The sequence below is a fragment of the Pinus tabuliformis genome, chromosome 3_2 (genome assembly GCF_031772625.1).
Source record: "Pinus tabuliformis cultivar Carrire ecotype Pingquan chromosome 3_2, CPIR1, whole genome shotgun sequence".
In the NCBI taxonomy this organism is placed as follows: domain Eukaryota; kingdom Viridiplantae; phylum Streptophyta; class Pinopsida; order Pinales; family Pinaceae; genus Pinus; species Pinus tabuliformis.
Genome location: NC_142302.1, coordinates 696,015,189 through 696,028,657, shown reverse-complemented (window position 1 = coordinate 696,028,657; position 13,469 = coordinate 696,015,189). Strand labels below are relative to the sequence as shown.

The window sequence follows — 13,469 nt, the reverse complement described above, 5'->3', positions numbered from 1 at the left end:
CTCCTTGTGAATATTATCTTAACTTCATTAAGCAAGGGTTAATAAAGATCTCCTTATTTTCATTGTATTCATCAAAGATTTAACATTTTATTCATCAACTCTTGACTATGAGAGGATGAATTCTAGTGTGAATTATCACATGTGCATTTTTCTTTTTTAAGTTGTAGTTTTCACGTCCATGATTAATTTGGTCTAAGTCTTCTAGGTAGTCATCAATGATCCATTTGGTGCAACGTGGGGTATTTTACTTTTCAACAAATCCAAGGTACCTCTTTTTGCATTGGGATCTAGTGATCTTATTTAAAAACCCTAGAAAACACCTTTGAGATCATCTACTAGCACTAGTTGGACTTGAACTTGAGATTTCCCAAAAAATCAAAGGATCAAATGAGGGTTTCTTGGGAAATCCACTCATATCCTAAGCCCCTTTGGTGATGAAGGGAAACCAACTATAAGATTTCAAGCACATTCCCTCATGCACACACATTGAGGCTCTACTCTTGTAATGGTTTGAATATGTGTTGTTTACATGGTAGTGCTCATAGTTGTACCATTTATACTTCTTACCTATCTCTTTGGGAGGAATAGATTACTTAGGAATAATTTTACAATTTATTGATTTAGGCATAATTATTTAGTACCTATTAATTTATGTGGTGGAAAATTCCATAATGTTTTTTCTCCAATAAGGAAAAAACATAAATTTTGTATTAATATTAATGCAAAGGTGTAATTTAGTTCATATAAAGTTTACTAAATATGTTTCACATGTATGACATGATATTATAGTGTGTGAAACATCTAAAGTTCGGGAAATATTGAAATCCCCAAAGGATTCAAAACAATTTCATAAGAGCCTAGTACTGCTATGTTCCCAAGATACATTTAAACTAGATCAATAACTTGTTATCTATGTTAAAACAAGTATCCAAAATTCAATGGATATGGCCTTGCTAATCAAAAGTGTAAATATGCATGAAAACTTAAATGTTCTACTAAATAAAATGTGTCATCTATCAATTCGCTGATGATTCTTCTTGCAAGTATTCTTCATAATATATTTGAACCAGTTGTAATCCCACTCCCAATTTGGATAATCTATCAGCGTTTGAATTAAATTCCTAGTGAATGTGATTAAAGGATATAACCCTGAAGATTGTAATTCACTCCATAAATCTAACCATCCACTTATCCAATAAAGAAGTTTTTAGGGAAGTATAAGCTTCAACCAACATATAGTAACCTTTGAATCCCCTATCGTCTGTAATTTTATATCGTTGAAGTGACACAATTAAAATGAATAACATAAATGACTAATTTGTATTATTGTAAAATTTGTTAGCTAGTCTCATTTTTGTTCCTAGACTAAATTAGTCATTTATGTTAGTCATTTTTAGTTGTATTACTTATGAGCTAGTCATATTTTAACTGAAACCAGATTATTCATTTTTAGTTGGGCCACTTAATATTGCTCATTTTTTGGTAGTATTTCACTTTGAAAATATGAAATCACTAACATTTTTAGTCACCTAGTCCCTAATTTCTCATTTTATACTATTGTAACATCAACCAGATTTGTCTCTACCCAAGCTATCCATGGTTGCAGGAACTAGTAACTCAACCCACAACCTTTCAGAGCTGCAGAAAATTTCTCTAACCCTTCTCTAGGGACTAGTAACTCAACCCACCAAGGGCTCCAACATGCTTTTCCCAACCTAGGATCAAGGTGTAGTAACTCAACCCAAGTTGTTCTACAATTTCCAAAGAATTGTTCCAACCCACAACCATAAGGGACATGAGCATCAATCAAAAAAACGATCACGTGGGAAAATCCACAACACCATGACTATCTAGGAAATGGAAAGGAAAGGCTAAAACCATTGTAAATTCAGGAAAATCTCCATTACAATGACAACACATAACTAATGATTCACATGCATACAAAAATCAACAAGGAAATCACACATGAAACTTATTACTTGCAAAGAAATCTAGTTGTACTTTTTCTGCAATTGCTCCCTTGTGCTTTCTTTCTTTTCTTTCCTTCTCTCTCCAAATCCAATATATGCTAAAGTACTCTAGGAATTCTGTAAGAGTATTCCAAGTGTGCAAGAGTGTGAGAGAATTGGAGAATGAATGGGAGCTCCAAAGCTAAACTGATAAAAGGTTGTGAACTGGTCCTAAGAAGCCTTTTTATTATTGAGGCATTTATTTTCTTCATTTTCCATCAATTTCTCTCTCATGAAAATCAATGTCTCTTCACCTTCCTTTCCTCCCATTTTCCTATATTTTCATAAATAAATGCCAATCATTGGCTCTTTGTCTTTGCTAGTTCCTTTTCTAATTTCCATAGCCATTACTTAATCACAAGTGATACGCCATCACTTTTTTTTTCTCAACATTAAGCTTGAAATATGTGTCCCATGACCTTCATTTTATTTTATTTACATAAAAAATCAACCACGGGTTGTTACGCCATGAGACGAACATTTGTGACCCATATCCACTTTGGGGCACCAAATGTTGAGTTACATGGATATCAAGGTTGCATCCCCTTGTGCATCGTTTATGGAGCCCTCTCTCCCATTTTGGCACATTGAGGACTCAACTTCCTGATGATGACATCATTTTGGCCTACTATTGGATTGCTTTATCTTTATTATTTTAGCTTCTCATTAGGCTTGTCACAAAGTTGTGTATTTACACATTATTTTATAATTGTTAGTGTTAATTAGGCTAAATTGAATTAGGAGAGGATCATTTAAATATAACTATCTCTCATTGTGAGAGAGAATCATCACGAGTTGGACTTCTCTTCTAAAAGTAATTTTGCACATCTTTTCTTGGACAAATTAAATGTTCTTCGATGCATCTCGGTATCTTTGCAAGATAATTTTGGTCTCTCTTCAAGCTACTTCTTTCTGTGGTTGGATATATCTCTTGTCATCTTGTAAGTGTTATATTGTTAAAAAATATTATTGGAATAATGTCTAATGTGTGGAATTATTGCAACTAGTTAAATATTATGTGCCTTAGTTTGTTGAATATCATTGTAAAACATTTTTTGATAGCAAATTGCACATGTTATTCATTGCATGACAACAGACGAATGCTCCTAGTTGTTGGAATATCTTAAACCATAGCTATAACATAAGCCCTAATTAGGTATTTCAAGAGTAGTGAAAGCTTACTTAAAGTGATATAATCATATTGCAAAGATTCTCGAGAGGTCCTATTTCATCTTGGATGTCTTGATCCTAGGCATACCTATCCTCATTGTAAGAATCTCAAGTCCTAGGTCTTGATTTCCATCCTAGGTATTTCTTGGAGATTTTTTCTATCATCAAGCCTTAATTAAGCCTCTCCTTGAATAAGTTTAGTGGAATCATTTCACATAGACGATTGAACCTTCCCTTTTCAAATAATTTTGATCCTAACGGCACTACTCCCATCGATGAAAGTCTGTAAAAGGCATGGGACAATAACTGAAGTGACAATGGATCTTTGTCCCATTGTTGTTACTTGGTTTACTATTTGTCCTATAGGCTCCCCTCTTAGAGGCTTGCAAGATTGAGTGACAACATGCTTGACATTGATTTCTTTGTTATTACTAGTTTTTAATTTATTCATAATTATTATTTTATTATTTTTAGATTTATCATTATGTGACAGGATATGTCTCATACTTGGCTATAGAACAGCTCTTGGTGAAAAAAAAAATTGTTAAATAAAAGAGCAACGAACTGTATACTAAAGGATGAAAATGTGAACGAAATGCTTTAAAATAATATTATTAAAATAATATAACTAGTTAATATTTATAATACAATTTCAAAATTTAAAACACAAATTAAATTAATTTTTTTATTTATAATAATTAGAAATTATGCTTTTGAAGATAAATAAATATTAATATAGTATTTAAAATCTAAAAAATATAGTCCACCGGGTCTTGGATAGATGGTGATCAAGTGCCCTGTTAAGGCACTCTTTCATGAAGTCATTGGTTCAATTCCATGCCCCTATAGAGTGATATATTGGACATGTTGAAGATATAGTCTAAACTTACAAAGAAAAAAATTTGAAAAATCTAAAAATAATTAAAATAATGTAGATAAAACTATCAATAACAGAAATCTATATACTATAATTACAATAATGTTTAATTTTTAATAATCGAACAAAAAATATTACATTGCTTTACAAAAAAAATTTAGAAGGGAGAAAATAAATTTCTTCCTTTCTCAATAAAAATTATTCTTCAAACTAACAACAAAATTACAATGGCCAAATATGTTGGTTCCAACTCCCTCATTGTGTTATCCTTTTAAGTAAAGCCGAAAGTTTACTTATAAACACCCAAACTAATCAAGTGGATGTGGTCCAAACCAAGTGAATATTATGGACACCTGAGAGCTGCCTAGGTTCAAAAAAACAGCTGAACCAATCTGTTATTTTGCTTAATGCACTTGTTTGAATATCATAATAATAAAGTTATATACTTAACACGGACACCGACCCGATTGACAATTTTAATTAAACAAATCAAGATGTCTTTCATGAAATTAAAGGTTGCTTCATTCCCACTAACTCTATGCAATAATTGTTCTATATTATTTGTTCAAAGCACTTGTAAGCTCGTTTCTGATTACTCCTCCAAGAACCCAAACAGTGGCATATTGATAAGCAAATCTTCCTCAATCCTTCCTTTTGACATTTTTTCGTTGAATATACCATCGAATAATTAAAGTAGAGGTCAAGCGTACGCTAGGATAGGGAAATATTACAACAGAGAGAGGTTGGGGCTATTGACTGACCGGTATAATGCCCAGGTTCAATTCTCTTCTCAACATCTGGTTACCGCAGATGAGATACTTTGGGTGGGGAAGTTGCCAATAAGTGCGGTTTGAAACTTCATTCATGACAACTGATTCCAGTTGGCTTCAAAACGTGAAATGAGCTGCGTAACGTACCTGGTGACACCGATCTCGTTGAAAAATATGTTGAATGCATCAACCCCACAACCCTCTGTCTCTGAAGGTCTGTGGAAAGGAAAACTCCCCGACTTAAGAAACTTCAACGATGAGGATAAACCCGAGCTCCACCAAGGGTAAACCCTGCAACACACATAACCAGAACTCATCACTGACCTGTGTAGCGACCAATGTCTTTGCCAAACTAAAATGTCTCCATAGTGGGCAACATAATTAAAACTGTAATGCCCTAGCTTGTAGAATGCTTCTTTAATGAGCACTGAGATGACAAAATCCGTCATGCTGCTAGACCCCACGGAAGGAGTAAGGCTGATTTGCATACAGCTGACGAGAATCTGTCCACATCCTTAATGAACATTACTGTTCTGGAAAAGTACTTAGCGTCAGGGGAGAAATATGTTTTCATGCAGAAGTTCCGTGATTTTATTGCAGTTATATGTGAATTTCTAAAGGACAATGATCCTTATATAGAGGAACTACAAGAGCAAAAGAAGAGGCATTATGGAGACCGTGCAACCCATTATTATAAAAAGGCTTCGAAAATTGATAAACCTTAACCTTCTACTTGGGTTCTAAAAGCACTGCTGCTTCTTGCAATAGGTTATCTTGAATAAGCAGATGCTGCATTCAAAATTGTACGTGGACAAACTGTACTTTTTTTTGCCTGGTTTGGGCATTCTTGCTCAGAGACACTGTATTTTGTGGGCACAAATTAAAAATAACGATAACTTGCAAATGGTAATTTTTTTTTGGTAAGTTTACCAATTAAATTGCAGGGTAAATGGGTGCATCCTTCTTGAGTTCTATGGATGGATAATCATTGTTTTTTAATCTTCATCCATGTGAAAATTTTGTAAATATATTCATCTTCTCATTTTTGTAATGGATAAGAAGGGATTCACAGTGAGGCTTCTTGTTTTATAAAGCCCTATTAATCACCCATGTACAAGCAAGCTTGAGTACTAGTGATATCATCTTCTCACTTAGTATGTGATAGGCTGGAATTAATGATTAGTTACCATACTAGTGATATCATCTTCTCACTTAGTATGTGATAGGCTGGAATTAATGATTAGCTATCATTTTAGAAGTGCCTAAGCCACAACTTGAACATCAGTGAAAACTAGAGCCTAAAGCCTGAACTAGACTCAAAGTTGCAACTAGAGTTAACGTTATAAGCGTGATTTAGTTTATGGTCATCTTCAAACCTGAATTGAGAGCACTTCTTCTAGGAGAAAACTTTAGCTTTTAGCCAGATTTGGCACTATGCTAGGAACTGCACTAAGTGTTCCAAAGTTGGTGGTTAGTCAACCTTAAACCACTATTGGTTGAGACCTGAATGATCTCCCTTCAAAAAAATAAAGAGCAGTTCCTTTAGCAGAAGACTTCAAATCCTAGCCAAACTTTGAAGATTTGTAGGAACTGCATCAAGTGTTCTAGGTTGCAACCTCAATGGCCTCCCTTTTCAAAGCATTAGAGAACAATTCCGCTAGCATACAACTTCATCTTCTAGCCAGATTTGGAAGAGTTGCAGGAACTATACTAAGAGTTTGAGTGTTGGTGTTCACCCTTAAACCAACGTCGGTTCGGACCTTCATTTCTCCCACCTTTTGGGTTTGCGATCTTCCTTCATTTTTCCCAACTTTTGGGTTTGTGGTTTTCCTTAAAAACCACCTTTTCAGAGAGCACATTCAACCATTGACTGTCACTTTTGTATTAGAACTCTCTACTTAGATTCATATATACCCCTTGGAATTAAGAGGGATTATTGAACAACTAATCCACTAAAAATTTTGGGTGAAAAATGTAGACAATCAATGGAATGCAAAAGACCTTAAAAAAATGAAAACAACGGTCACATAATATAATATATATATATATATAATATATATATATATATATATGAATAATGAAACAATTTGTCTCTTAAATTTTACTCTCGGTACACATTCCAACATATTGGAATTCAATAATCGTTTTATTTTACTTCTCAAGAAAATAAGGAACTCATTTCTATGGACTCAAACACTCCAAACATAGATTTTTGGTTGACATTGTCGTAGAACTTAAGTGTGTGACAAAGCTCACCTAGAGGGTTTTCGTTTTTCTTACACCATGGTGGAGGAATCAGGATTAAGATTTGATAGGGTTATTTTCTCAATCGAGAGAAAATAAGCTTGAAACACTCGAGTGGTATGTATTCATTAGAGTTATTGTACCAAACACCATAATTTATTCAAACCATCGAAAGTTTTAGAATGTTGTGAAATGAAGGGTCTTGTTTTGAAAAATATTTCAATTAGTTTTTAAATTAAAAATAGCTATGATTAGATTAAGAATATAACCAATAAACCAATATAAATTTATTTTAAATATGAATTTAGTATTAGTTCATAAAAATTTATTGTAATTTTTTATTGTCTAAATTATATTTTTGAATGCTATATATTTTTAAATATGTTTCAATAATAATTCCTATTAAAATATGTTATTCATAATCTATATTATATCTTTTATTATATATAACATTAAAGTATATTTTTTTAATATTTCTTTTTTATATATAAATATAAATGAAATTGATATTCATATAAGTGGATCTATTTAGAGAATATTTTATTTTTATTTTAATGATGATGATGATGATGGTGGTGGTTAACGTCCCCTGAGACCAAATTGGTCTATCGGACCTATAATTTTCTTAGCTTTTAATTAACTGGCTCCTCGTCTTTCTTGGCGAGATTAGTGCTGTAGCTTTCTTTTTTTTCCTCTACGGTCTTCCAACATCCTTTACCTTGCCTCTCCTTCATCTCTTCTGGTTCTTGGGACATTGGTGTTTTAGCTTCGCAATCTATTGTGTTCGTCCTTTTGAAGGTAGTCGGAGAGGAAGTTTGGGCTAGGAGATCTGTTTTGCTGTTAAATGAATATTTATTTTGTGCGGTATTCGAATCCTCATAACTGTTGATGCTTGAAGGGTTGTCGAGTTCACTTTTTTGTTGTTGGGCAGGGCTTTCTCCCTGCTTGTCCTGAGAGTTGTTTCTTTCTTGCCCGATTTCTTGTGATTCAGAGTTTTCTCTAGAGTATTCTTCTTTGATGACAGTGTAGTGTTCTTTTTGCGCTCCTTCCCACCATGTAGATCTGTGGTGGTTTTTTCTAGCAGAATTTTTCGTAGAGGCTTTTGGGCAATTTTTTGCTAGATGGCTCGTCTCAAAGCAAGATCGACATCTGAAGAGGACACTTTCATAATCAAGTTTCTGGTTCCACACATAGCCTTTACTTGTTAGGTTTATTTCTGCTGGGAATCCGGCGCTGAAGTCCATTTCCACACAAATGCGTGCACAGGTGGTTCTGGCATATTCCTCTGTTTCTGGGCACCTGGAGTAAAATTCCATGTCAATTCCAAGTCAAGTTAATAATGAACATGCTTACCTATTTTCTTTACACTAAGCTGTAAAACAAACTTTTAAGTTTAAAAAAATTCAATAGATGTTAACAATAAAGATGAAATGTTGCAAAATCTTAAATAGAGATGAATATGTTGTATATATGGTTTATTTCAAAGTTAATTATTTTAATTTTTTTTTTAAAATAATAGAAAATATATAAATATATTTATTTTAAAAATTAATATAAATTTTTTTAATTAATCATTTAAATAAAATAAAATATTAAAAATAGTAATAATTTAATATTAAAAAATTTATTCTATCTAATATTATTAGATTTAGATATAAGACTTTTGGGTTAATCATATTGTTAGTATTTGGTCCATGTTTAGAATTTACTAATGTGGTTCATTCTAAAAACAAGGTGAGAAAATAATACCATGGATGCATCATTGCGTAGAATTAGTCCTTAAAAATTAGCCAACTACTAATTTCATCCTTAGAACAAGGTGAGAAAATAATAGCATGGATGCAGCATTGCCGAGAATTAGCCATTAAAAATTAGTCAATGACTAATTTTTAATGTCTAACTCTGGGCAGTGATGCATCCATGCTATTTATTCCTATAAATCCATTGATTTCTCACCTTGACATGAGAATAAACTACATTAGTTGGTTCGAAAGATCAACCAAATTCTAACAATGTGATTAATATAAAAGACTTATATCCACAATATAAAACACAAAAATCTTAAATTTAACATTATTAAATTTATTATAAATTATAAAAAATATATAACTTAATTATATAATTTTTTTATTACGTTAAAAAAATAACCTGTACTTATTAGTAAATCTCTCGAGTTTAGAGCTTATTCTCTTCGGCATATATCGGGTCAAAATGGAGGATTCGAACTATGCATCTCTAATTTTCAAATAAAAATTAAAGGTTGTTGGACTTAATCCGAAAACTGAGATGAATATATTTAGATACGTTAAAGGACTTAGATGTTAATAATTTTTTTTTTTAAATAACAAAAGTTTAAACGATATTTATGATGATGTGCTAGAAATATAGATGAATATGTGGTATATATTGCTTATTTTAAAGTCAATTATTTGAATTTTTAATTTAAAATAATAGAAAATATATGAACATATTTATTTTTAAAATTAATATATATATATATATATATTATTTAAAATTAATATATATATATTTTTAATTATCATAATTTAAATAAAATAAAATATCAAAATATAATAACAAGTTAGTATATTATTATTATTATTATTATTATTATAAATTGGGAAAAATATAAAATTTTATTTTATGTTTTTTAATATTTCAAAAAATGGCGTGTACTTATTAGTAAATCTTTAGGGCTTATAGCTTATTCTCCTTTCTATATATCGGGTTAAAATAGGGATTTAAATAATGGATCTCTAATTTTTGTCAAGACTCACATTCCCCATCAATTGTGTTGCCTAGGATGAGATGTATACATATTTTATTATATATATATATATATATATATATATATAGTTTAAACTACTTTGAGTATAAGCGAAATCAAAGATGTTTCATACATACTTCATGAAAATTATTTTATTCTACATCCCAATATGATATGATATGTAACCGTGTTAGTCAGTTATTAAAATTAAATTGAAATTTTGCTCATGTCCAGTAAAATAAAAATTATGAAATATCATAAAAAGAAAAAATAACTATATAAAATATTTAAATAATGTCAACTCAAATTTTTTTTTACACAGAAATTGGATACCTCTCTACTCATGTTAGAAAAAAATTAATATCTAATTGCAATATCTCTCTTTATAAATATATGAGGTATATTTTACTTAATTTTTTAATATTCTATTTTTATATTAAAAATTATTAAATGTTTTAAGATGGTTATAATTTCTCTAACCATTAATACTGAAACAAGCTATATAAAAACATATTTTGATGAAATAAAGACTTTCGAATTTTAATAATGAAGATCATGAAAAAAGTATTTTACTTAAAGAGAATATTGAAATAAATAATTTATTGACATCAAAATATTTTTTTAATATTTAAATTATTGAAAATGTTAAAATATTTTTATTAATATTTATTTTGTAAATATTATTTTTCATGTATAAAAAAATTATAATTTTTCTCAAAATTTAATAAGTAAAAAAAACTAAACTTATATAATAATAAAATCAAAATTAAAATGAAGTTAAAAGATAATCGAATGGCCAGTGGAAGTAAAAATAAAAGTGAATTTAAAATAATAAACATATGATTTTAAAAAATATTATATTAATTAAAATTCTACATTATTGTTATTTTTAATCATTATTCTACATTATTTTAACTATTTATTATTTTATATTATCCTTGTCATATTATACATAAGCTAAGGATATCTATAAAGTGCTGGACAAGATCCATTGTCTACATAATTTTGAAACCAGTGATAATATATTCTCTACATTCATAGGATTGGAATTATTAAGCCTGAGTTATATCTTTAAACTTTTAATTTAATTAGATGACCTAGCCTTATCTTTTTAAAATGCAAACTTTAAGCTTTCGTACAAAATGCGAACTTTAATCTTTTGAACCGAAAATAAAATAGAATAAAATTATTTTTTATGCTAGTTAGACATAAAGATAGTGTAAGTTGAAACGAACAAGTTATCCATTTTATTTTATTTCCAAGTTCAAGGTAAACAAGTTCCATGGGTCATCCCCGACACCACTTCTGCGTCTCCAGTGTGTACAAATACACACGTCTTACAATTCACGGAAATAAGCACGAAATCCGTAACCCAACAGAACTGTAACTTCTAAGGAGGCCAGGGCCTGCTAGGAAACAGTGCTGTCTTTTGTCTACAATCCTTCGACAAGTACACAGTTTTCTTGTGGTTTGTCTTTCAGCAATGCTTTCTTTTGTCTGCCATCACCAAGTTCTGCGTTGGAGATACTTTTGGGCTTGTGCCATCAGGGGTCGGAATCGATTATACCACAATTTTAAAAGTTAAAGTTGATGATAGAAATTGCTTTTATATAATTTATGTTATCCTAAACAGTAATATACGTGGCTTGTGCCATTATAAATTATAATATGTTTCTTTTCTGAAGCTATAAGTGAATAGAGAATTTACATGTTTTTTCTGTAAACCATCCCATTGGCTTTTTTCATAGGAAATGCCGTCATAAATTGTAATATGTGTTTTTGCTGGGCCTATAATCGCTTCTCCTCTTTGAACCAACGAATTGCTGAGATGTCTTTTTATTTTGTGTGAAGCGTCACCGCAATATTGGCAGAGTACCGAATACAAAAGGAAACAACCACAAACGCAAGGTCTGGCTTGCTTCAAAACACACAGGTAAATGCTCATTCTCTTTAATATCAGCCGAATATAACAAGTTTTTATATTTTATTGTGTAATGTTTATATGTTTTCTTATTGTGGTGGTGGTTATATAATTAATTTAATTTTTTGAAAATCAGGGTATAATAATATTAATACTAAATTTAAAAAAAAATAAATTTCAATATGAAATTATGAATATGTGTTTAATTAATATTTTAAACAATAAGTTTACAAACATACATTTAATCTTTTCTATATTAAAAAATATTAAATAAATTTTTTTATATAAATAGTTTGTTTTCACTTTATAATTAAATTTGAGGTTTAACAATATCATATAAGATAAATATAAGTTTTTAAAATGTAACACAATTCTTTTATTTATAATCTAAATATTACATATTCTCATTATCATTTTCTATATTTTATCATGTCAATATAACCATATTTCAACATGAATAAAATACATGTAAATTTATACTCTATTATTACATAATAACGAATTTGAGAAAATAAATATGAATAATAACATCCTTATTTATAAAAACAACAAATTTAAATGATATATATTTAAATTTTTATTTCATTAAATAATATATTTATTAATAAAACATAAATTTAACTAACGCATCTATATGTAAAAATTAGCCTTTTTTTTCCTTTGTTCAAACATATAAATTTTTTATATAAGCAATTAAAAATTTTAATTTTAATTTCTTATTTTTTCATATATCTTATGGCATATTAACTTTTTCTCTAAGAATTTGACATTCTTTATTTAAATATCTAGATTCCTTTCATACCAAATCTAAAAATTAAATATATATATATATTTTCTTTTTATGTGTTATTAGATGTTAAAGAAGCTTAACTATATGTGCTTTTGAGATATTATCATATAAAACTAGCACTACAAGATATATTACCTAAATTTAAATTAAAAAAAAGGTAATATATTTAAATTAAAAAGAAAAGATAACTACTGTGTAACATTTGTTTGATAATAAATTTTAACCAATAAAATATAATGACTAAGTATAAAACTGTTTAATTAAAAACAAATAAAAGTATATGATAATATAACGACTAAATACAAAATTGTTTAATTAAAAACAAATATAAATATATAATATAAATACATTTTTTAGATTATATACGGGAAAAAATTATGAATGTAATTAGATTGTAAATACTAAAATATAATGAAAATCTCACGCGTAAATAAAGCTAATCATTTAACTTCATCCATATTTCCAGCATAGTTTAAAAAAATTAATGAAAGGTAGTCCCATCTCCAACGATGTTGTATTCTTTTTTTCCAACGATGTTGTATTATTTTTATTCGCTGAGAAACAAACCTATTGCTTTTCGTACCCAAAAAAAATCATCTCTATTAATTATTTCTACGTTTGAAAGTGAATGGAATAAGTAGAAGAATCTCAGTTCCAACAAAAATGAGGTTAAATGTGTTAGAAATACTAGAAAATTCATTTGTTTATACATAATTTAGTGTAACTATAAAGTTAAAGGATGTTGAGTAATATTGAGACAAATATATGCTACTAGTTTTACAACAGAATCTAATTATTGATGAAATAATTGGATTAAAACCAATGATAATAGAAAATAAGTAAAGAATAATGAGCGTGACCTTTCTTTATAGCTTTTATAAATATGATATAATCGATAGAAGTATTAACAAACTCATTACA

General features: G+C 29.3%; 1 protein-coding gene across 3 annotated transcripts in view; it reads left to right on the top strand.

Moving 5' to 3' along the window:
* The window catches only part of LOC149182529 (agamous-like MADS-box protein AGL11), a 223,798-nt gene that overhangs the window by 55,532 nt on the left and 154,797 nt on the right, over nt 1-13,469 (top strand). For all 3 annotated transcript variants that reach the window (XM_089418599.1, XM_089418598.1, XM_089418597.1), the window contains exon 2: nt 11,689-11,770. In XM_089418599.1, the coding sequence (XP_089274725.1) occupies nt 11,689-11,770 (82 nt within the window). The remainder of the gene's footprint in view (nt 1-11,688; nt 11,771-13,469) is intronic.